This window comes from Protomyctophum parallelum (genome assembly GCF_964188405.1).
Source record: "Protomyctophum parallelum genome assembly, chromosome: 2".
Taxonomy (NCBI): domain Eukaryota; kingdom Metazoa; phylum Chordata; class Actinopteri; order Myctophiformes; family Myctophidae; genus Protomyctophum; species Protomyctophum parallelum.
Window position 1 is genome coordinate 40,216,525 of NC_139699.1, and position 26,257 is coordinate 40,242,781.

The 26,257-nt window shown below is 41.0% G+C and overlaps 1 protein-coding gene across 2 annotated transcripts in view; it reads right to left on the reverse strand.

The window, feature by feature from the left end:
• adamtsl5 (ADAMTS like 5) overlaps nucleotides 1–26,257 on the reverse strand; it is a 65,079-nt gene that overhangs the window by 27,761 nt on the left and 11,061 nt on the right. For both annotated transcript variants that reach the window (XM_083759635.1, XM_083759636.1), the window contains exons 2-6: nucleotides 25,598–25,679; nucleotides 15,394–15,548; nucleotides 14,902–14,962; nucleotides 13,270–13,375; nucleotides 12,009–12,136 (exon numbers count right to left, since the gene is read on the reverse strand). In XM_083759635.1, the coding sequence (XP_083615761.1) occupies nucleotides 12,009–12,136; nucleotides 13,270–13,375; nucleotides 14,902–14,962; nucleotides 15,394–15,548; nucleotides 25,598–25,679 (532 nt within the window). The remainder of the gene's footprint in view (nucleotides 1–12,008; nucleotides 12,137–13,269; nucleotides 13,376–14,901; nucleotides 14,963–15,393; nucleotides 15,549–25,597; nucleotides 25,680–26,257) is intronic.

A 26,257-nucleotide genomic window follows, 5' to 3' on the forward strand; every position in this document is an offset into this window, starting at 1 on the left:
TTCCAGCATGTGTCTCCACAGTAAGCTGAATAATAAAAAGTGTGAATGAAGTTTCTAGGTGAAAGTGACTTTTGACGTGCCTATAGAGCTGCCATTGAGCCCCATGTTAAATGTCTCAAATTTGAAAGCACTATATTTCTAAAACTATGAAACATTTCAAAGATTCCTTTTCAGGCAAACATGTCCACCGTAAGATGAACCTAAGTAGGCTAGAATGGGGTTGCTACGTGTAAGTATGTAGGACTAGTAGCATGCGCAATTTTTTGCGATTGCCATAGAGAATGCATTGGGCGTTTAAGTTAAATAACTCATAAACTACAAAACATAAAAATAAAAAAAAGTTCCAGCATGTGTCTCCACAGAAAGCTGAATAATAAAAAGTGTGAATGGAGTTTCTAGGTGAAAGTGACTTTTGACGTGCCTATAGAGCTGCCATTGAGCCCCATGTTAAATGTCTCAAATTTGAAAGCACTATATTTCTAAAACTATGAAACATTTCAAAGATTCCTTTTCAGGCAAACATGTCCACCGTAAGATGAACCTAAGTAGGCTAGAATGGGGTTGCTAGGTGTAAGTATGTAGGACTAGTATAGCATGCCAAATTTTGTGCTATTGCCATAGAGAATGCATTGGGCGTTTAAGTTAAATAACTCAGAAACTACAAAACATAAAAATAAAAAAAAGTTCCAGCATGTGTCTCCACAGTAAGCTGAATAATAAAAAGTGTGAATGGAGTTTCTAGGTGAAAGTGACTTTTGACGTGCCTATAGAGCTGCCATTGAGCCCCATGTTAAATGTCTCAAATTTGAAAGCACTATATTTCTAAAACTATGAAACATTTCAAAGATTCCTTTTCAGGCAAACATGTCCACCGTAAGATGAACCTAAGTAGGCTAGAATGTGGTTGCTAGGTGTAAGTATGTAGGACTAGTAGCATGGCAAATTTTGTGCTATTGCCATAGAGAATGCATTGGGCGTTTAAGTTAAATAACTCATAAACTACAAAACATAAAAATAAAAAAAAGTTCCAGCATGTGTCTCCACAGAAAGCTGAATAATAAAAAGTGTGAATGGAGTTTCTAGGTGAAAGTGACTTTTGACGTGCCTATAGAGCTGCCATTGAGCCCCATGTTAAATGTCTCAAATTTGAAAGCACTATATTTCTAAAACTATGAAACATTTCAAAGATTCCTTTTCAGGCAAACATGTCCACCGTAAGATGAACCTAAGTAGGCTAGAATGGGGTTGCTAGGTGTAAGTATGTAGGACTAGTAGCATGCCAAATTTTGTGCTATTGCCATAGAGAATGCATTGGGCGTTTAAGTTAAATAACTCATAAACTACAAAACATAAAAATAAAAAAAAGTTCCAGCATGTGTCTCCACAGTAAGCTGAATAATAAAAAGTGTGAATGAAGTTTCTAGGTGAAAGTGACTTTTGACGTGCCTATAGAGCTGCCATTGAGCCCCATGTTAAATGTCTCAAATTTGAAAGCACTATATTTCTAAAACTATGAAACATTTCAAAGATTCCTTTTCAGGCAAACATGTCCACCGTAAGATGAACCTAAGTAGGCTAGAATGGGGTTGCTACGTGTAAGTATGTAGGACTAGTAGCATGCGCAATTTTTTGCGATTGCCATAGAGAATGCATTGGGCGTTTAAGTTAAATAACTCATAAACTACAAAACATAAAAATAAAAAAAAGTTCCAGCATGTGTCTCCACAGAAAGCTGAATAATAAAAAGTGTGAATGGAGTTTCTAGGTGAAAGTGACTTTTGACGTGCCTATAGAGCTGCCATTGAGCCCCATGTTAAATGTCTCAAATTTGAAAGCACTATATTTCTAAAACTATGAAACATTTCAAAGATTCCTTTTCAGGCAAACATGTCCACCGTAAGATGAACCTAAGTAGGCTAGAATGGGGTTGCTAGGTGTAAGTATGTAGGACTAGTAGCATGCCAAATTTTGTGCTATTGCCATAGAGAATGCATTGGGCGTTTAAGTTAAATAACTCAGAAACTACAAAACATAAAAATAAAAAAAAGTTCCAGCATGTGTCTCCACAGTAAGCTGAATAATAAAAAGTGTGAATGGAGTTTCTAGGTGAAAGTGACTTTTGACGTGCCTATAGAGCTGCCATTGAGCCCCATGTTAAATGTCTCAAATTTGAAAGCACTATATTTCTAAAACTATGAAACATTTCAAAGATTCCTTTTCAGGCAAACATGTCCACCGTAAGATGAACCTAAGTAGGCTAGAATGTGGTTGCTAGGTGTAAGTATGTAGGACTAGTAGCATGGCAAATTTTGTGCTATTGCCATAGAGAATGCATTGGGCGTTTAAGTTAAATAACTCATAAACTACAAAACATAAAAATTTAAAAAAGTTCCAGCATGTGTCTCCACAGTAAGCTGAATAATAAAAAGTGTGAATGGAGTTTCTAGGTGAAAGTGACTTTTGACGTGCCTATAGAGCTGCCATTGAGCCCCATGTTAAATGTCTCAAATTTGAAAGCACTATATTTCTAAAACTATGAAACATTTCAAAGATTCCTTTTCAGGCAAACATGTCCACCGTAAGATGAACCTAAGTAGGCTAGAATGGGGTTGCTAGGTGTAAGTATGTAGGACTAGTAGCATGGCAAATTGTGTGCTATTGCCATAGAGAATGCATTGGGCGTTTAAGTTAAATAACTCATAAACTACAAAACATAAAAATAAAAAAAAGTTCCAGCATGTGTCTCCACAGTAGGCTGAATAATAAAAAGTGTGAATGGAGTTTCTTGGTGAAAGTGACTTTTGACGTGCCTATAGAGCTGCCATTGAGCCCCATGTTAAATGTCTCAAATTTGAAAGCACTATATTTCTAAAACTATGAAACATTTCAAAGATTCCTTTTCAGGCAAACATGTCCACCGTAAGATGAACCTAAGTAGGCTAGAATGGGGTTGCTAGGTGTAAGTATGTAGGACTAGTAGCATGCCAAATTTTGTGCTATTGCCATAGAGAATGCATTGGGCGTTTAAGTTAAATAACTCAGAAACTACAAAACATAAAAATAAAAAAAAGTTCCAGCATGTGTCTCCACAGTAAGCTGAATAATAAAAAGTGTGAATGGAGTTTCTAGGTGAAAGTGACTTTTGACGTGCCTATAGAGCTGCCATTGAGCCCCATGTTAAATGTCTCAAATTTGAAAGCACTATATTTCTAAAACTATGAAACATTTCAAAGATTCCTTTTCAGGCAAACATGTCCACCGTAAGATGAACCTAAGTAGGCTAGAATGGGGTTGCTAGGTGTAAGTATGTAGGACTAGTAGCATGGCAAATTGTGTGCTATTGCCATAGAGAATGCATTGGGCGTTTAAGTTAAATAACTCATAAACTACAAAACATAAAAATAAAAAAAAGTTCCAGCATGTGTCTCCACAGTAGGCTGAATAATAAAAAGTGTGAATGGAGTTTCTTGGTGAAAGTGACTTTTGACGTGCCTATAGAGCTGCCATTGAGCCCCATGTTAAATGTCTCAAATTTGAAAGCACTATATTTCTAAAACTATGAAACATTTCAAAGATTCCTTTTCAGGCAAACATGTCCACCGTAAGATGAACCTAAGTAGGCTAGAATGGGGTTGCTAGGTGTAAGTATGTAGGACTAGTAGCATGGCAAATGTTGTGCTATTGCCATAGAGAATGCATTGGGCGTTTAAGTTAAATAACTCATAAACTACAAAACATAAAAATAAAAAAAAGTTCCAGCATGTGTCTCCACAGTAAGCTGAATAATAAAAAGTGTGAATGGAGTTTCTAGGTGAAAGTGACTTTTGACGTGCCTATAGAGCTGCCATTGAGCCCCATGTTAAATGTCTCAAATTTGAATGCACTATATTTCTAAAACTATGAAACATTTCAAAGATTCCTTTTCAGGCAAACATGTCCACCGTAAGATGAACCTAAGTAGGCTAGAATGGGGTTGCTAGGTGTAAGTATGTAGGACTAGTAGCATGTCAAATTTTGTGCTATTGCCATAGAGAATGCATTGGTCTTTTAAGTTAAATAACTCATAAACTACAAAACATAAAAATAAAAAAAAGTTCCAGCATGTGTCTCCACAGTAAGCTGAATAATAAAAAGTGTGAATGGAGTTTCTAGGTGAAAGTGACTTTTGACGTGCCTATAGAGCTGCCATTGAGCCCCATGTTAAATGTCTCAAATTTGAAAGCACTATATTTCTAAAACTATGAAACATTTCAAAGATTCCTTTTCAGGCAAACATGTCCACCGTAAGATGAACCTAAGTAGGCTAGAATGGGGTTGCTAGGTGTAAGTATGTAGGACTAGTAGCATGCCAAAGTTTGTGCTATTGCCATAGAGAATGCATTGTGTTGCGGAGGATGAGAGGAATGCTCTCATCCTCCGCAACACCCATTCTCATACACCGCTATACACCACGAGGATATGGGCTATAGCCCATATCGTACGGCATACTATACTGTAGCACGCCGTTTTTCATCATTTTTGAGGATTTGAAAAAAACGATGGGTTATAGCCCATTGTTTTTTTTTATTTTTGAAAAATATAATATCCTCGTTTTTCATCATTTTGGACCATGGGCTATAGCCCATATCTTACGGCATACTATAGCACTCCGTTTTTCATAATTTTTGAGGATTTGAAAAAAATGAAAAAATGAAAAAAAACGATGGGTTATAACCCATCGTTTTTTGAATTTTGAAAAAAAAAAAAATCCTCGTTTTTCATCATTTTGGACCATGGGCTATAGCCCATATCGTATGGCATACTATAGCACGCCGTTTTTCATCATTTTTGAGGATTTGAAAAAAAATTAAAAATTAAAAAAACGATGGGTTATAGCCCATCGTTTTTTGAATTTTTGATGTTTTTTTTAATCCTCGTTTTTCATCATTTTGGACCATGGGCTATAGCCCATATCGTACAGCATACTATAGCACGCCGTTTTTCATCATTTTTGAGGATTTGAAAAACAAAAAAAAAAAGAAAAACGATGGGTTATAGCCCATTGTTTTTTTTTTTTTTGAAAAATATAATATCCTCGTTTTTCATCATTTTGGACCATGGGCTATAGCCCATATCTTACGGCATACTATAGCACTCCGTTTTTCATAATTTTTGAGGATTTGAAAAAAATGAAAAAATGAAAAAAAACGATGGGTTATAACCCATCGTTTTTTGAATTTTGAAAAAAAAAAAATCCTCGTTTTTCATCATTTTGGACCATGGGCTATAGCCCATATCGTATGGCATACTATAGCACGCCGTTTTTCATCATTTTTGAGGATTTGAAAAAAAATTAAAAATTAAAAAAACGATGGGTTATAGCCCATCGTTTTTTGAATTTTTGATGTTTTTTTTAATCCTCGTTTTTCATCATTTTGGACCATGGGCTATAGCCCATATCGTACGGCATACTATAGCACGCCGTTTTTCATCATTTTTGAGGATTTGAAAAAAAAAAAAAAAAAGAAAAACGATGGGTTATAGCCCATTGTTTTTTTTTATTTTTGAAAAATATAATATCCTCGTTTTTCATCATTTTTGAGGATTTGAAAAAAAATTAAAAATTAAAAAAACGATGGGTTATAGCCCATCGTTTTTTGAATTTTTGATGTTTTTTTTAATCCTCGTTTTTCATCATTTTGGACCATGGGCTATAGCCCATATCGTACAGCATACTATAGCACGCCGTTTTTCATCATTTTTGAGGATTTGAAAAACAAAAAAAAAAAGAAAAACGATGGGTTATAGCCCATTGTTTTTTTTTTTTTTTGAAAAATATAATATCCTCGTTTTTCATCATTTTGGACCATGGGCTATAGCCCATATCTTACGGCATACTATAGCACTCCGTTTTTCATAATTTTTGAGGATTTGAAAAAAATGAAAAAATGAAAAAAAACGATGGGTTATAACCCATCGTTTTTTGAATTTTGAAAAAAAAAAAATCCTCGTTTTTCATCATTTTGGACCATGGGCTATAGCCCATATCGTATGGCATACTATAGCACGCCGTTTTTCATCATTTTTGAGGATTTGAAAAAAAATTAAAAATTAAAAAAACGATGGGTTATAGCCCATCGTTTTTTGAATTTTTGATGTTTTTTTTAATCCTCGTTTTTCATCATTTTGGACCATGGGCTATAGCCCATATCGTACGGCATACTATAGCACGCCGTTTTTCATCATTTTTGAGGATTTGAAAAAAAAAAAAAAAAAGAAAAACGATGGGTTATAGCCCATTGTTTTTTTTTATTTTTGAAAAATATAATATCCTCGTTTTTCATCATTTTGGACCATGGGCTATAGCCCATATCTTACGGCATACTATAGCACTCCGTTTTTCATAATTTTTGAGGATTTGAAAAAAATGAAAAAATGAAAAAAAACGATGGGTTATAACCCATCGTTTTTTGAATTTTGAAAAAAAAAAAAATCCTCGTTTTTCATCATTTTGGACCATGGGCTATAGCCCATATCGTATGGCATACTATAGCACGCCGTTTTTCATCATTTTTGAGGATTTGAAAAAAAATTAAAAATTAAAAAAACGATGGGTTATAGCCCATCGTTTTTTTTTTTTTTTTTTTTTTAATCCTCGTTTTTCATCATATTGGACCATGGGCTATAGCCCATATCGTACGGCATACTATAGCACGCCGTTTTTCATCATTTTTGAGGTTTTGAAAAAATAATAATAATAAAAAAACGATGGGTTATAACCCATCGTTTAAAAAAAAAAAAAAAAACTCGTTTTTCATCATTTTGGACCATATCGTACGGCATACTATAGCACGCCGTTTTTCATCATTTTTGCCATTGAGCCCCATTGTAAATTTGAAAGCACTATATTTCTAAAACTATGAAACATTTCAAAGATTCCTTTTCAGGCAAACATGTCCACCGTAAGATGAACCTAAGTAGGCTAGAATGGGGTTGCTAGGTGTAAGTATGTAGGACAAGTAGCATGCCACATTTTGTGCTATTGCCATAGAGAATGCATTGGGCGTTTAAGTTAAATAACTCATAAACTACAAAACATAAAAAAAAGTTCCAGCATGTGTCTCCACAGAAAGCTGAATAATAAAAAGTGTGAATGGAGTTTCTAGGTGAAAGTGACTTTTGACGTGCCTATAGAGCTGCCATTGAGCCCCATGTTAAATGTCTCAAATTTGAAAGCACTATATTTCTAAAACTATGAAACATTTCAAAGATTCCTTTTCAGGCAAACATGTCCACCGTAAGATTAACCTAAGTAGGCTAGAATGGGGTTGCTAGGTGTAAGTATGTAGGACTAGTAGCATGCCAAAGTTTGTGCTATTGCCATAGAGAATGCATTGGGCGTTTAAGTTAAATAACTCAAACTACAAAACATAAAAATAAAAAAAAGTTCCAGCATGTGTCTCCACAGTAAGCTGAATAATAAAAAGTGTGAATGGAGTTTCTAGGTGAAAGTGACTTTTGACGTGCCTATACACTGACACGAAACAAGACAGGAACGCCCAAAAACGTCACATCCGGTTTTTTACCCTGGGCAGAATTTTCTATGGCTGCCAATGCAACTTTTTCCAATCCTTAATCACATACGGACAAACATCTATGCCGATAATATCTAACTTGCGGAGATAGCGTGCCTTGTCCACGGGCAACAGATCTTTCAACGTATGGCATTGCAAATACGTTTGATAATCGCTACTCTGCGCAATATTGTTTTGGAAATGCCGCAAATTGCATTGCAGTGAACGAGAGCAAATCACAACTTACCCTGGGGGTGGTGACTCCGCCCTGAATACGCGTTTTCGTGTCAGTGTATAGAGCTGCCATTGAGCCCCATGTTAAATGTCTCAAATTTGAATGCACTATATTTCTAAAACTATGAAACATTTCAAAGATTCCTTTTCAGGCAAACATGTCCACCGTAAGATGAACCTAAGTAGGCTAGAATGGGGTTGCTAGGTGTAAGTATGTAGGACTAGTAGCATGTCAAATTTTGTGCTATTGCCATAGAGAATGCATTGGGCGTTTAAGTTAAATAACTCATAAACTACAAAACATAAAAATAAAAAAAAGTTCCAGCATGTGTCTCCACATTAAGCTGAATAATAAAAAGTGTGAATGGAGTTTCTAGGTGAAAGTGACTTTTGACGTGCCTATAGAGCTGCCATTGAGCCCCATGTTAAATGTCTCAAATTTGAAAGCACTATATTTTTAAAACTATATATGAAACATTTCAAAGATTCCTTTTCAGGCAAACATGTCCACCGTAAGATGAACCTAAGTAGGCTAGAATGGGGTTGCTAGGTGTAAGTATGTAGGACTAGTAGCATGTCAAATTTGCCACTATGCCACTTAACGGCACACAGTCATACCTCCTCTAGGTGATGGTGATTTGAACCAGCACTATCCTATGTTGGGTTTGAACCGGCAGACTTCTACTAGGTATTCTATGGATATTATTTGATTTATCCACCACTGAGGCACACAATCATGGGGAATTTCTGTGCTGCTTTAAAGTTGTCCTTCTGAAAGTCAGTGTGCAAAACAAAGTGTCACAGAGCCACATGACTAATGTGGGATTTGAACCCTGGACCTGTGGATCACAAGCACAGACACTCATCATACTGAGCTAACTGCTGGTTACTACAAGTAAGACGTGCAAACCCGGGAAGCGAAGCAGCTCGTAAATTGCAATAACAATTAGAATAAATTACGTACTTTTTTTTCCTTTTTAGTTAGTATTTTTTTTTTAAGTTTTCTACTGTGTGTGTGTGTGTGTGTGTGTGTGTGTGTGTGCTACAGCTGCACCCTCTGGTGGCGGGCGGGTGGTGTCACAGCGGGACAGACAGACACACACACAGACATGATCTGCAGGGTCTCATAGTTAGTGCTCACTGCCTTCGCAACAACACAGCTTTTCTGTCCAACTTGATGTTAGTGTGGAATGCAGTAAAGTAAGTGTCACAGTAAAGACTGGGGTGGGATTGGCCCCTTTATTTTTTTGTTTGAACTTGAGTGGGGTTTGAACCCACCATCTCCCGATCATGTGGGAGCGTTCTAACACACTGAGCTACTGGTTCCAGACAATTCACACTGCTTTTTTGTTTGTTTTGTTCTTCTGTAAATCGGTCTTGAAAGTAAAGACTTGAGTGTGGTTTGAACTCACCATCTCCCGATCAAGTGGCAGCGTTCTAACATACTGAGCCACTGGCTCCAGACAATTCACACTGCTTTTTTGTTTATTTTATTCTTCTGAAATTGGACTTGAAAGTACAGACTTGAGTGGGGTTTGAACTCACCATCTCCCAAACATGTGGCCAGTGTTCTAACACACTGAGCCACTGGTTCCAGACAATTCACACTGCTTTTTTGTTTGTTTTATTCTTCTGAAATTGGTCGTGAAAGTAAAGACTTGAGTGGGGTTTGAACTCACCATCTCCCAATGATGTGGCAGCGTTCTAACACACTGAGCCACTGGTTCCAGACAATTCACACTGCTTTTTGTTTTGTTCTCCTGAAATTGGTCTTGTTCATCTAGTTTTTCACCCAGTGAGATCAGCCTAAGAGTCATAGGATTTTCTGTACCTCATTTCAACTGCCGAAAGCCTGGATTGAACCAGGGACCTTTAGATATTCAGTCTAATGCTCTACCAACTGCGCTATTCCCGCTTGTATGAATGAATGAATGAATGAATGAATGAATGAATTTTTATTTTCGTGTCTTGTCGTTAAGACCCATCCCTTACGGGATTATAAGACACCAACAACATAAATAAACAATATCACGTTCACTTCCCACACAGAAGTTACACAAAGTATTTGATCAAAACAAAAACAGAAATAAGCATTATCATAAAGTAAAATAAAATACAAGTTTTCTTTGTCCGTATGTCCCAAGCTTTATATATTCTGCCAATGCAAATATATTTTGTTCGAAAATCCATCTCAGTCGCTCTGCATCACTTAACCACATCAGATCTATATTTTAATATATAAATATTATATCTGTTAAATAACTTTTGACGTAGCTCATGATACAAGGGGCAATAGAAAAGAAAATGGTCTTGTAAGTGTCACATCCAGAATATATTTTTGAATGTATTGTTAGTTCTTAAACAAATAAACTCATACAGTTTTCCCCCAGTGAGATCAGCCTGGGAGTCATCCGGTTTTCTGTACCTCATTTGACCTGCTGAAAACCGGTTCCATTTGTACACTGTCAAAGTCACTAACTTAATACTATCAACATCTATCTATTCTATAGACCCTCTACAACAGTGGTTCCCAAACCTTTTCTTGTCAAGGACCCCCGAATTTACACTTTATTAGCCTGTGGAACCTAACCCTAACCCGGCTATAATCCATGGTCAAAACCCAATTGGGCCCAGATGGACATGTTAGCTGGGCTGCGGGTATGTCTCAGGCTGGACCACCAGAGGAAAGGAAAGGTACCCAGGGTAACTGGACTAAGCTCAATAACTTGTTTAAAGCCAGGCCCCTGCTCATGGTAGGGGTTCAATGACTTGTCCAAGGGCACTTCAGCGGTGGTAATTTTAACGTGCCGGTCCGGTGATACGAACTAGCAACCTTCCGATATCAAAAACGCTCCGCAAACCGTTCGGCCACCGCTGCCCATACAGGAACCAAAAAACAAAACTCTGCACTATGGGGGACCGCGGGCCTTTTGCTCAGCTGTTCCTCGGCTGTGGAATGCCCTCCCCGACCACCTGAGATAAAAGCACCAACTTTGGCGCTTTTATCATAAAATTAACGATAGGTTAGCTATGCCCCGCTATTTAACCTTTTAGCAGTATACTTGACCACGAAAAGCATGAATTGTCCATATTTTAGTACTTTTATATACTTATGCATTATTTTATTTATTTATTTTATATTTATTCTTCTTCTCTTGATGTAGCACTTTGAGATTTGTTTCAAATGTAAAGTGCGTTATGAATAAAAAATATTATTATTATTATTATTATTATTATTATTATTATTTAGCATGCGAACAGATAATCTGACACAGCCCTGGGTAGGCCACCCAGCCTGGTGAAGACCTGTGCTATTAGTATTGTCTGTGGTCGTCTTGGCCAGAGTCTCCCTCGCGAAGAGATCTCACAACACATGTCAGCGGGATGTCCCAGTTAAATAAAGGGCAGATAAAATAAACACATACTGTACATGCACGCACAGGCAGACACACACACACACGCAGGCAGACACACACGCACGCACGCACGCACGCACGCACGCACACACACACACACACACACACACACACACACACACACACACACACTCTTTACACCTTATGTAAAGGATGAGGAGATGGAGATGAATGTGCATAGCATGTGGGTCATGGGCCGTATCATTCCGTCATGCAGTTATGGGCATCTCAATGATCTCATCATAGCAGAAAGGTATGTAGTGTATCGCTGGGTCCACCCTGGCTGGGTCCACCTGGCTGCATGCCAAAACCTACACCATGCTACTGCCAATAGCCAGGAGCGGAAAGTACTGGAGTACTGTACTTTGTTTTTACTTTACTTTCCAATATTTCCAGTACTTTTACTTCTACTCCACTACATCTCAGAGGCAAATATTGTACTTTTTTTTATTTGAAAACGTATTAGTTGACTGACTCTCTGTTTGCTTCAACAATTACTATTTGATACAGAACTCCATAACTCTCTTTGCACCGTACACAGTACATTGTATAACAAGCTGGACGGAAGGCCTGGACAACAGCTGACCTGGAAAGAAGATTCATTCATCATGACTCCTTATAACATTAGTAGCCTACTTTTAACATTCAGACAATCGGTCATTTCTTCCACGCAGGAAAGAAGATCTCCACGCACGCACGCACGCACGCACGCACGCACGCACGCACGCACGCACGCACGCACGCACGCACGCACGCACACACACACACACACACACACACACACACACACACAGTTGTCACTCACCAGGCAGCGTCCATTAACGCACACGGTGCCAGGCTCCTTGCCACAGGCCGTGCCGTCCAGCACGCGGCCAAAGTTGTAGTAGAAGTTGTGACCCAGGGCCAGGCAGCTCAGCTCACATGGGTCAGAGCCTAGAGCAGGGAAGTTTATACTGTAGTTTATTATGAGGAACAAAAAAACACTGTGAAGGAGAGAGGGGAGACATTTTTACAGCAGATTTTAGTCATCTGAAAGGTTTTAGTTTTAGTCCAGTTTTAGTCGAGTAAATATCATAAGACTTTAGTCAACTAAATCTCCAGTTGATTTTGACGACAAAAAAAGTAATTTGGCGGGCTGTGATGGTGTCGTAATGGCTGATTGTGCACTTGGTTGCATGCTGAAAATAGCCAATCTATAAACTCACAACGCGTCGTAGCGCATACTTTATACTTTATTATGAGGAGGAAAAAACATTGTGAAAAGCCTGGTGTCAGAGAAGGTGACTGAGAAGTATACCCTGGGGAGAAATTGCTGCAGGGAACTTGAGGTAATGCCTACAATGCTGCGACCAGCTGCACTGCATGTGTTTGTGACAATAAATAAACCCCCTTGAACTTGAACCATGGGCTGTACTACGCAGGTGGAAAAGAAAAGACTCTAGCAGTACACACACCTCCCTTGGTCATGCAATCTCATAGTTGTATTTAGGGTGCGGCAGTGGCTCAGGGGTAGAGTAGCCGCTTGAATAGCCAGATGGCAACAGTGAGGTTCCCAGTTCGGGCTCCCCCAGTGTCGAAGTGTCCTTGAGCAAGACTCTGAACCCCTAATTGCTCCCGATGTGCAGGTTGGTTAGCTGGTTAAATTAATCTATGTAAAGCACCTTGGATAAAGATGCTTTATAAATGCACCATTTACCATTTATTAGAGAAACATGGGGTATATTGTGTGTTACACAGCTTGGTTGAATGCTTGATTCTTATTGGTCAATCTACTGAATTCAGCGATGTGTTATTTCTGGATATTGACCGCTGGGCTCAATAACAGACCGCTGTCTAATCTCAGGCTCAGAGCACCTGCTCATATCAATCTGCACTGCTGGCTGTTGTGCCATTATCCAACATGACCATAGCCATGTAAACAAACACACATGTCATTTACCACTAAATGTTGCTCTCAAGAATGTTTTTGGGACAATGATCTTGATTTTGAATTAAAATAAAGAATACATGCATTATGTTTTTGTTTTGTCCACCCCGGTGGCCCTCATTTCTTAAACACACGTTACCTCCATGGAAGGTGGTCCATCTGTAGGCGTTGCCTGCCACCACGGGGCGGTCGTTGTAGGCAGCACACTGCATGCCTCGGAAGTCCTCTGAGCCCACCGGACACTCCTGCATGGGTCACACACACACACACACGCACACACACACACACACACACACACACACACACACACACACACACACACACACACACACACACACACACACACACACACACACACACACACACACACACACACACACGCACGCACGCATAGATTTTGTTAACATTGTAATGTTCTTAATTTGACCCTCAATACTGAATGTCAGTCTTTTCTTCAGAATATGTACAGTATGACACTCATTTACTATGACACTATGTATGGCACATTAGGAGTCCACTGGTACAGTGGTTCTCAAAGGTTTTATTTTCAACCACCCCCTAAACTCTGAGAGTGTACCTGTACACTGACACCAATGATCTATAATGACACCAATGAGCTAAACACAAACAATGGAACAGGAACCCCAACACGTGTCTGTCCGTCCGTGGGTGTGTGGATGGGTGTGTACGTGAACTTGGCTTGCTTTAACATGCCCTTTTCATCTTCTCGTGTGTGTGTGTGTGTGTGTGTGTGTGTGTGTGTGTGTGTGTGTGTGTGTGTGTGTGTGTGTGTGTGTGTGTGTGTGCGTGCGTGCGTGTGTTTCCATTAATCAATACGGCTTAAGCAGCCTGGCTGTCTGAGAACACACCCAGTGTGTCTGAGACACAGCCGGCTGACCTCAGAATACACAGCCTGGGACAATAACAGTGCTGATAATAAAGTGACTGGAGCACATGCTATATGTGTAGACTAGGAAACATAGGTTAATGTGTCAGTGACATTCCATGCCCCGCCCCGAAACCCACTGGTGGAAAGTAAGTATTCCCAATACTTTGACTTCTACTCCACTACATCTCGGATCCAAATATTGTACTTTTTACTCCACTACATTTATTTGTAGATTTTGATTATTATTACAAAACATACACCACTTCAGTCCTGTATACATTTCTGCCATAGCCGTTCTATAAGCTCACAATGTGTCGCGATGAAGAGTACTTTTGGAGAACGTAGTCACCAGAGATGCTGTAATGAGCTGTGACGGTGTTGCAGTTCAAGCTTTACTGCAAATAACGTGAAACAGTACAGGCATCGAGCATAACATTCAGTCAACTCCTACCACTCGCTTAGTCGCTTTCTAGTGACATCATTGTTCCTCTAGAGCCGTACACTACAGATGCCAGCCTGACGGGGTGCATGGGGGCCACACACGATGGTAGGGCGGCCAGGGGGATGTGGGACGGAGCCCTGAGCCTTGCCCACATCATACGTAACACAGTGTTTCTACATTGCAGTATTGATACTTTTACAAAAAAATTAAAAAGAATTGAGTACTTTTTCCACCACTGCTGAAACCCTCAGTCAGTGAGTTCCACCTGGCCTGAACACGCCTATCTAATGAAGGTCTAAAGTACACTTCATTCATTGCTCTAAAAAATATTTGAATCAAAAGTTAATCTTCTACAACATCACACAATAAATGTTCCAGTGAGAAAACATTTACATTAGCAATTAATTATTTAAAAGGCAACAAACAAAAGGCAGTGTGACCTTGGTGTTGCAGATCTTGTATTGTCGGGGATCTGCCGCACACGGCCCGCCAACCGGATTCCTATAGGACAAGACAAGATTAGACTTTTATTGCAAACAGCTTTGGGACAATTTTAGGTGATGTTACACTAAACAAAATGAGACAAAATTGGGCTGGTCCATTGGCTTGTATTGGCTTGTTACCGCCAAAGAATGAATACATTCTTTGCCAGAAACAGACTGTATTGAATATGAGTGACTAACAGAGCCACCTCCCTGACAATATCGCCGGGAAAATTTGTTTATTTTTGGGCCACAATTCTTATATATGAGACGATTCGAAGATGACCCAATGTTATTCTCCATAGAGAAAATACTTCTGTGACCCAAGGGATGAGCGAGTGACATCAGGAATTCGGTACTTGACAAATGAAAATGCAAATACTTGACAATATGGCTTGTATATCCTGTAATATCGTCACCACAACTGTAGATGTTCTTTTTTCCCGGTACCTGGTGATGCAGGTGCGGGTGCGCACCGAGGCCCCTCCCCCACACGTGCGCGAGCAGACGGACCAGCCGCTCCAGGTGGCCCACTCGTTCCTAAAGAAATGCAGCTGCCGTCGGGCACGTCCCACAGAAGGACCCCATGCAGACACCCATGGAGACTGAGAGGCACAGAGAGAGAGAGATAAAGGCTATTTCAGTGGTTTTCAACCCTTTTCATATCATGGTCTATTATTTATTCTGCATTTCAGCCACGGATCGCTATTTGATGAGATTTATCCTCATTCATCTCCGACTCAAACTATTTTGTAATTGTCGGATAAGATTTTGTCCCTGACAATTCCATTCTGTATTGATGTGTTACCAGAGGAGAGATAACAGGCAAACACTTCTACGACATTCTCTAATTGTGTAGACTTCTTGTAAATGAAGTAATGCAGATGTTTAACAATAATGTAACTCTTGAGAGCGGAACATGAAACCAAATGAGGTAAAGGTCCATTTGGTTTCATTTTCCACTTAAAAGTTATCTATTGGGTGGCGGAGCGGTACCTGGCCACCACCCCAGAGGTTGCGGGTTCTAATCCACCGTGGTGAATCCAGCTTTGTCAAGCGTTTATGCAAATTCACCCGTGTTTGGGGGAAGGGAAGCCGGGCGGGGAGGAGGGTGATATTGGTGATTGCATGTAATGGGCTGGGGCGGCACCTGTCAACAGGGAGTGTTGTGCAGGAGAGTAGGACAAAGGCTCTACATCCTCCCGGTGGGAGCTCCTCACTGGCAGGTGAGCCAGTAGGATACAACAGTACGTCCTCCCGGTGGGGGCTCCTCACTGGCAGGTGAGCCAGTAGGATACAACAGTACGTCCTCACATTGGGGGCTCCTCACTGGCAGGTAGGATGTGACAGCAGTGAAAACAGAGACATGTGTGTGGGGACACTGGGGAAGAATGAATTGGCATAACAACTAAATTGGGGAGAAAAAGGATGTAAAACATAATTGGCGTGTAGTGGTAAACAAGGCAGTACATGAGTGACACACACCATGTGGGTGTGTGTCAGCCATTATAGAGTCCAACAGTAGCACCGGTTCAGTAGCGTTTTAGGTCTCTTTGAAATTAACTGGAAATGGAGCGCAGCATGCTTCAAATTTGGGATGGACGGGAATCAACAATTAGTTTCACAGATCAAGCTCACATCCTACTGTAGGCCACACAGCAGAGTGGGTGGGCACAGAACACCTCCTACTGTAGGCCACACAGCAGAGTGGGTGGGCACAGAACACATCCTACTGTAGGCCACACAGCAGAGTGGGTGGGCACAGAACACATCCTACTGTAGGCCACACAGCAGAGTGGGTGGGCACATAACACATCCTACTGTAGGCCACACAGCAGAGTGGGTGGGCACAGAACCCCTCCCACTGTAGGCCACACAGCAGAGTGGGTGGGCACAGAACCCCTCCCACTGTAGGCCACACAGCAGAGTGGGTGGGCACAGAACACATCCTACTGTAGGCCACACAGCAGAGTGGGTGAGCACAGAACACATCCTACTGTAGGCCACACAGCAGAGTGGGTGGGCACAGAACACATCCTACTGTAGGCCACACAGCAGAGTGGGTGAGCACAGAACACATCCTACTGTAGGCCACACAGCAGAGTGGGTGAGCACAGAACACATCCTACTGTAGGCCACACAGCAGAGTGGGTGGGCACAGAACACATCCTACTGTAGGCCACACAGCAGAGTGGGTGGGCACATAACACATCCTACTGTAGGCCACACAGCAGAGTGGGTGGGCACAGAACACTATGTCTATACTGTTCTCCAGTCACCCAACCACAACATCGCTCCACACTATTACACTATTGTTTGTCTGTCTCACATGCACACTACAGTTAAGGCCTATTCACACTGATAAGGTGACCACAGTGAGTGAGAGAGAGAGAAAGAGAGAGAGAGAGAGAGAGAGAGAGAGAGAGAGAGAGAGAGAGAGAGAGAGAGAGAGAGAGAGAGAGAGAGAGAGAGAGATGGAGGGGGGTCAAACAGGGGTAGGCATCAGCAGAGTAGCAGGAGATATTTATGACTGTAACGGTACAGTATGTGTGCACGTGGGAGGGCTTCTATTTGACACCACATAACAACAATATTATTTATAGTCGAGAGTAGAATGACACACAAGTATAGTAGACAGTTGTAAAGCGAGACAACCTTGACAGGCCCGGTGAAGCGGGTTGGGTAAACAGAACCAAACAATATAAAAGTAATTAGAGAAATCAAAACGGCATTTTTCAAAAGCATTCCAGGGTTTTTGCCCTAGAGGTGGATTGAAACTGGCAGCCTTCCCACAAATCTCTCATACAGTAGGTGGCTTTTACACTGATTTATTTTAACTCTTTACTTTCACATCAAATGGCTGCTTCACCTCCAGCAGACACATATTGGAACAAGCAGGTGTCTGAGCCAGTGTTAATTTCGTTAATTTCGACTAAAACAAAGACGAACAAAGACCTTTTTTCACTGACAAAAACTTGACAATTTCTCTTGTAGATCGGCCATTGTCAGCATGCAATCAAACGTAAAATCAGGCATTACAATGCCATCAAGGCCTGGCAAAAATAGATTTTAGTAGACAAAATTAACTGTAGATTTAGTCGACTAAAACTAAATAATTTCAGATGACTCAAATATGATTAAAACTAAATTCAATTTTCATTCAAAAGACTATGACTAAAACGAAATCAAATGTTGCTGTCAAAATGAACACTGCTGTGCTGTGAACGTTTGGCGGTCAGTCAGTGCTTCATGTAATAAAGTTAACAGGTCTGTAAACTATGACTCACATGCAGAAGTCAGTAAAGCATGAGATGGAGAGAGGGGGTCTCTGACTTAGTGACTGACGGAACTGGTCAGGCCAGGTCACGCATGCACACATGCAGCCACATGTGAGCATGTGTGTTCACACGTGCACAAACACACGCACACACACACACTCTCACATACGCACACACCTGAGAATAGCACTGTATTATGGCGCTCCGTCATTTTCCATGTCAGGGTGACCCGGGGTTGATCTCATTAGCGCTACTGGCAGACAAATTAGCGTTGATAACAGTTGGAGATGAGAAGAGCTGGCATTCTAGATTAATGAAAATGACCTCTGCTCTGTTCTAAACGACGACCATGCACCCATCTCCCCCCGGCCCACACTGCTTTCTATCTCTTCTCATGTCTGGGTTTAAATTATTTTGACTGACTGGAGTACCATGTATACTATGAGAGGGTAACAATGACATATTGGAAAGAGAGGGGAGGGGGGGGGGTCGCAGACATCTTCTCTTCGCTCACAAAGCAAGGTAATCACTCTGACAAGCTTGTCAGGAAGCATCGTCCCTGAGCCACCATCCATGCAGCGGATGAAGACATTCTTTGAGAGTAATGCATTTGACCCCCTCCATCATGCCGTGCCTCTGTCAGCAGACAGACCAAGTCAGGGCAGAGATGATGGCTGATGGCTGACAGACATGGCTGGGCTTGGCCAGACTCTGAAAGCCCTCGCTCAGAGCCCATGATGAATGCACTGGAGGCGGTGAGGGGATGAATGAGGGACTGCTGGAGAAAGCGGTGGAGAAAGCGAGAGACAGACAGGAAGAAAAGAGGGGGGGTTGGGGTGTGCAGAAGATGGGTGTGAACAAGGCAGTAAATCTGCCAGACGTTGTGGCTGCCATGCATGAGAGGCCACCTTGGAGCCCTGTCTATGAGTCACGACCTACAGAATGAGGCAACATGGCAGTGTGGAAAATAACTTTTTGAAATAAAAATGTATAGAGAAGTCATGGGAATTATTACAAAGGGAAGGTCAGGACAGGAGTCACGATAATAAAACCAACATTGTGTTTGGCACCGTGACATACGAACTTGGAACATTGAAAATAAAAAGCAGTGGTTCTACTTATTTTCTATTCAAGGGGAAAGGCTCACTTATCTCAGTCCTTCAAAGGTTCAGGCATGTGCTGGGCGCAGATCCAAAGAGAATAAAATATGCCCTCTCAGTCGTAGTAAGAGTTCTGGTTTGACTGCTGCTGCGGATCCTCAACAGTATTAAACAAGACTCTAAGACCCTGCACACTGCTCCGTCTTCCCAAAAACGAGTCCAGTGTGCAACCAACTTCACTATGACTGAGAGTGCAGGTTTTATTCACTTTCTACTTATTTTCTATCAATTACACACCCAGTAGGAGACTCAATGGAGACTCTATCCTAGACTCTGCCGGTCATCAGATTTTTGGCTCAGGAATGTGACAAAAACTAAAGAAAATCTCCATAAATTCAAGGATTTTGATGTGAGCATCCACACTGATGATGAACGACCTAAATAAATGGCTTCACAACATTCTTCTTATTACATAGGGTCAGAATAATAGGACGGGCCACTAGGTTCATGTGGATAACAGAGAGGGCTGTGGGGGTATTTTGATGTCTATGGCTATTTCAGCCATAATGGGGAAACTAAAGCCCCCCTTCCTCCCTTCCTCAGGCCCTGCCTGACAAACAGGACAATCAGTGATGAAAGACGGATGCTGTGCCTGGAGGAGGTGGGGAGGGGAAAGGAAAGGAAAGGAAAGGAAAGGAAAGGAAAGGAAAGGAAAGGAAAGGAAAGGAAAGGAAAGGAAAGGAAAGGAAAGGAAAGGAAAGGAAAGGAAAGGAAAGGAAAGGAAAGGAAAGGGGGTGTGACTGTAATCAGAGCATGGAGAGAGAGAGAGTGGACTTCCATTTCCATGACCAAATAATGATTAACGTGACAACACTCTACAACAGTGATTTTCAAGGTCCATTATTTATTCAGCATTTGAGCCATATTGAACCACCATTTGATGAGATTTAGCTTCTCAGACCCAAGACTTAGAATATGTTGTTGTCATTGTATAACAATATGTCCACAATTCCATGCTGTATTGATGTGGTACCATAGGAGAGATAACATGCTGTATTGATGTGGTACCATAGGAGAGATAACATGCTGTATTGATGTGGTACAATAGGAGAGATAACATGCTGTATTGATGTGGTACCATATAGGAGAGATAACATGCTGTATTGATGTGGTACCATAGGAGAGATAACATGCTGTATTGATGTAGTACCATATAGGAGAGATAGCATGCTGTATTGATGTGGTACCATAGAAGAGATAACATGCTGTATTGATGTGGTACCATAGGAGAGATAACATGCTGTATTGATGTGGTACCATAGGAGAGATAACATGCTGTATTGATGTGGTACCATAGGAGAGATAACATGCTGTATTGATGTAGTACCATATAGGAGAGATAACATGCTGTATTGATGTAGTACCATATAGGAGAGATAACATGCTGTATTGATGTAGTACCATATAGGAGAGATAACATGCTGTATTGATGTAGTACCATAGGAGAGATAACATGCTGTATTGATGTAGTACCATATAGGAGAGATAACATGCTGTATTGATGTAGTACCATATAGGAGAGATAACATGCTGTATTGATGTAGTACCATAGGAGAGATAACATGCTGTATTGATGTGGTACCATAGGAGAGATAACATGCTGTATTGATGTAGTACCATAGGAGAGATAACATGCTGTATCGGTGTAGTACCATATAGGAGAGATAACATGCTGTATTGATGTAGTACCATATAGGAGAGATAACATGCTGTATTGATGTGGTACCATAGGAGAGATAACATGCTGTATTGATGTAGTACCATAGGAGAGATAACATGCTGTATTGATGTAGTACCATAGGAGAGATAACATGCTGTATTGGTGTGGTACCATAGGAGAGATAACATGCTGTATTGATGTAGTACCATAGGAGAGATAACATGCTGTATTGATGTAGTACCATAGGAGAGATAACATGCTGTATTGATGTGGTACCATAGGAGAGATAACATGCTGTATTGATGTGGTACCATAGGAGAGATAACATGCTGTATTGATGTGGTACCATAGGAGAGATAACATGCTGTATTGATGTAGTACCATAGGAGAGATAACATGCTGTATTGGTGTGGTACCATAGGAGAGATAACATGCTGTATTGATGTAGTACCATAGGAGAGATAACATGCTGTATTGATGTAGTACCATAGGAGAGATAACATGCTGTATTGATGTGGTACCATAGGAGAGATAACATGCTGTATTGATGTGGTACCATAGGAGAGATAACATGCTGTATTGATGTGGTACCATAGGAGAGATAACATGCTGTATTGATGTAGTACCATAGGAGAGATAACATGCTGTATTGATGTAGTACCATAGGAGAGATAACATGCTGTATTGATGTAGTACCATAGGAGAGATAACATGCTGTATTGATGTGGTACCATAGGAGAGATAACATGCTGTATTGATGTAGTACCATATAGGAGAGATAACATGCTGTATTGATGTAGTACCATATAGGAGAGATAACATGCTGTATTGATGTAGTACCATATAGGAGAGATAACATGCTGTATTGATGTAGTACCATATAGGAGAGATAACATGCTGTATTGATGTAGTACCATATAGGAGAGATAACATGCTGTATTGATGTGGTACCATAGGAGAGATAACATGCTGTATTGATGTGGTACCATAGGAGAGATAACATGCTGTATTGATGTGGTACCATAGGAGAGATAACATGCTGTATTGATGTGGTACCATAGGAGAGATAACATGCTGTATTGATGTGGTACCATAGGAGAGATAACATGCTGTATTGATGTGGTACCATAGGAGAGATAACATGCTGTATTGGTGTGGTACCATAGGAGAGATAACATGCTGTATTGATGTAGTACCATAGGAGATATAACATGCTGTATTGATGTAGTACCATATAGGAGAGATAACATGCTGTATTGATGTAGTACCATATAGGAGAGATAACATGCTGTATTGATGTGGTACCATAGGAGAGATAACATGCTGTATTGATGTGGTACCATATAGGAGAGATAACATGCTGTATTGATGTAGTACCATATAGGAGAGATAACATGCTGTATTGATGTGGTACCATAGGAGAGATAACATGCTGTATTGATGTGGTACCATAGGAGAGATAACATGCTGTATTGATGTAGTACCATAGGAGATATAACATGCTGTATTGATGTAGTACCATAGGAGAGATAACATGCTGTATTGATGTAGTACCATATAGGAGAGATAACATGCTGTATTGATGTAGTACCATATAGGAGAGATAACATGCTGTATTGATGTAGTACCATATAGGAGAGATAACATGCTGTATTGATGTAGTACCATATAGGAGAGATAACATGCTGTATTGATGTAGTACCATATAGGAGAGATAACATGCTGTATTGATGTGGTACCATAGGAGAGATAACATGCTGTATTGATGTTGGTACCATAGGAGAGATAACATGCTGTATTGATGTAGTACCATAGGAGAGATAACATGCTGTATTGATGTGGTACCATAGGAGAGATAACATGCTGTATTGATGTAGTACCATATAGGAGAGATAACATGCTGTATTGATGTTGGTACCATAGGAGAGATAACATGCTGTATTGATGTGGTACCATAGGAGAGATAACATGCTGTATTGATGTAGTACCATATAGGAGAGATAACATGCTGTATTGATGTAGTACCATATAGGAGAGTTAACATGCTGTATTGATGTAGTACCATATAGGAGAGATAACATGCTGTATTTATGTGGTACCATTAGGAGAGATAACATGCTGTATTGATGTTGGTACCATAGGAGAGATAACATGCTGTATTGATGTTGGTACCATAGGAGAGATAACATGCTGTATTGGTGTGGTACCATAGGAGAGATAACATGCTGTATTGATGTTGGTACCATAGGAGAGATAACATGCTGTATTGGTGTGGTACCATAGGAGAGATAACATGCTGTATTGATGTTGGTACCATAGGAGAGATAACATGCTGTATTGGTGTGGTACCATAGGAGAGATAACATGCTGTATTGATGTTGGTACCATAGGAGAGATAACATGCTGTATTGATGTGGTACCATAGGAGAGATAACATGCTGTATTGATGTTGGTACCATAGGAGAGATAACATGCTGTATTGATGTGGTACCATAGGAGAGATAACATGCTGTATTGATGTGGTACCATAGGAGAGATAACATGCTGTATTGATGTGGTACCATAGGAGAGATAACATGCTGTATTGATGTGGTACCATTAGGAGAGATAACATGCTGTATTGATGTTGGTACCATAGGAGAGATAACATGCTGTATTGATGTGGTACCATAGGAGAGATAACATGCTGTATTGATGTGGTACCATAGGAGAGATAACATGCTGTATTGATGTGGTACCATTAGGAGAGATAACATGCTGTATTGATGTTGGTACCATAGGAGAGATAACATGCTGTATTGATGTGGTACCATAGGAGAGATAACATGCTGTATTGATGTGGTACCATAGGAGAGATAAAGGGCAAACGTTGATCAAACTAACAATTCTTCTACATTGTAGACTTCTTGTAACTCCAGTGGTTATGCAGAGGTTTAACAATAATTTAAACAATAACATAATGTTTAACAATAATGTAACTCTCTCAATATTTAAGTAAAGAACTAATAAGGGTCCATTTGGTTACCAACTCTCCATCATTTAACTGGAGACTACCTGGAACACCCTCAATTACCACTGGTGGACCCCGGACCACTGGTTGAGAACCACTGCTCTCCAACAAAAACAATCTAATGTTTCCAGATCTGCGCTCTAGCAGGCAGACTCTTTTACATCTGACGTTCTGCTCAAAGGGCCTTTGATTGTATATTATCTAAATTAGCAGGATTTTGCTCTTTGAAACCCAAGCACAGGGATTTCCTCTGTACAGATTAGCTTAATCAGGCTCCCTGTCAAAAGTAAGGGAAAAGAAAAGGGGAAAAAAGTGAGGGGAGGAAGAGGCAAGGATGAGGAATGGCTTTTAGGTTGCAGAGCGATATTCACTCTTTAACGTTCCCATCTGCCATTATATAAGGTGCCTGCTGTAGAAAAACCTTTGCTAGCTTTGTTTATGTTTTCATTCAATGAATCAAAGGCATTTTTCACACCCAAATCCAATGATAGTTTTTTATTTGTTTGTTGTCTCCACCAGGCCGAAGGCATGTGGGGAGAGTATGTTTTGCACTCCGTCCGTCCGTGTGTGTGTCCGTCCGTCCGTCCGTGTGTCCGTGAGCAGCTAATCTCGGCCACCGTTAACCCGGTCGATGCCACATTTTGCACACACACTCCCTGGATGCCAACGATGAACCTCTGCCCCAAACTTTCCAGAACGGCCTATTATAGCGCCACCAGGAGGCCGCTTTGTGCAAAACAAGTTTTTGCACAGTACACCTACAGATTTTGTCCAAACATCACGCAAATTGGTACACAGTCTCTCTAGAGCCATTCAACGAAACAGGTCTTTCAGATTTCTCACACTCCATCCTGATTGGTTAAGATTGGCTTCCAAAGTTCACAGGAGTGCTCAGTTTCAAACAAAATGCTGCAAATCATGAACACATCGCGTGATTTCCGTGAAATTGTGCACCCACATTCCCACTAGGCCGAGGACGAAATGCCACATGAACAATTTCAACTCAGACTCAAGGTGGCGCTATAACTGGCCGAAAAGTGTTTTTACCTCTAACTGCACGGATCTGTGGATAACCTGGTGGAGACCTGTGCCCGGAAGGGCACTTTTTCTAGTTTTACAATGTCTTTCTCACCTTTAAATAGCAGCTCTACAAGCTCACAGATCAGCTATGTGAATAGTCGATGTGTAAAATGTAGGAATTGTCTGTCTGTCTGTCTGTCTGTCTGTCTGTCTGTCTGTCTGTCTGTCTGTCTGTCTGTCTGTCTGTCTGTCTGCCTGCCTGCCTGCCTGCCTGCCTGCCTGCCTGCCTGCCTGCCTGCCTGCCTGCCTGCCTGCCTGCCTGCCTGCCTGCCTGCTTGCCTGCCTGCCTGCCTGCCTGTCTGTCTGTCTGTCTGTCTGTCTGTCTGTCTGTCTGTCTGTCTGTCTGTTGTGGTTAATGATGTGTGTAGATGAGCTCCAGACAGTGCAGTAACTGGTGTTAATGATGTGTAGATGAGCTCCATACAGTGCAGTGACTGCTGTATGATGTATGTTCTGACAGACTTACGCTCTGCGGGGAGGACAGGCAGACGTGGGGGACCAGCAACGACACAGAGGTCAGCAGCAGCGCCTGCCACAGCGTCAGCCTCCTGGAGACACGGAGAGAAAAACAAACAGACACTGTTGGTCAGCTACATCCATCCATCACTCCCAATCCTCCGCCGTAGTGTGAAAACTCACCTCTTCAGACTCCAACTTACTCCACATCACTTGCCCTAGCCTCAACGACCTTGCAGGTGTATGCAAAGGCTACAATTACGTACTGTAATTTAGATAGCATATTATGCAGACAGACATAGCATTATATGGTGTATAGATAATGTACAGATAATTGTACTGTTAGACACAAATAAGCTGCCATGAGGACCACGAGGACCACTGGTCGAGAACAACTGCCCTAACCCACCGCAAAACCAAATCTCTAAAGTACACCCTTAATACCATTTAAAAGCGCCGTACAATGAGAAGACGCCAGATATTTGGGCTTGTGAAGCGCATAGCCCATAAAATGTCTGTCCTTTTGAAGTCTGTGCTGTTTGCTCAGCTAGCTGTCATCGTTGGCCCTGTCGTCATTCACCAACCACCTTTGAAGGAATCTGTTGAGACTGCACACAACACAGAATCCCCTGCACGGTCTGTCCTTGTTTTCTCTTTGACTCATTAAAAG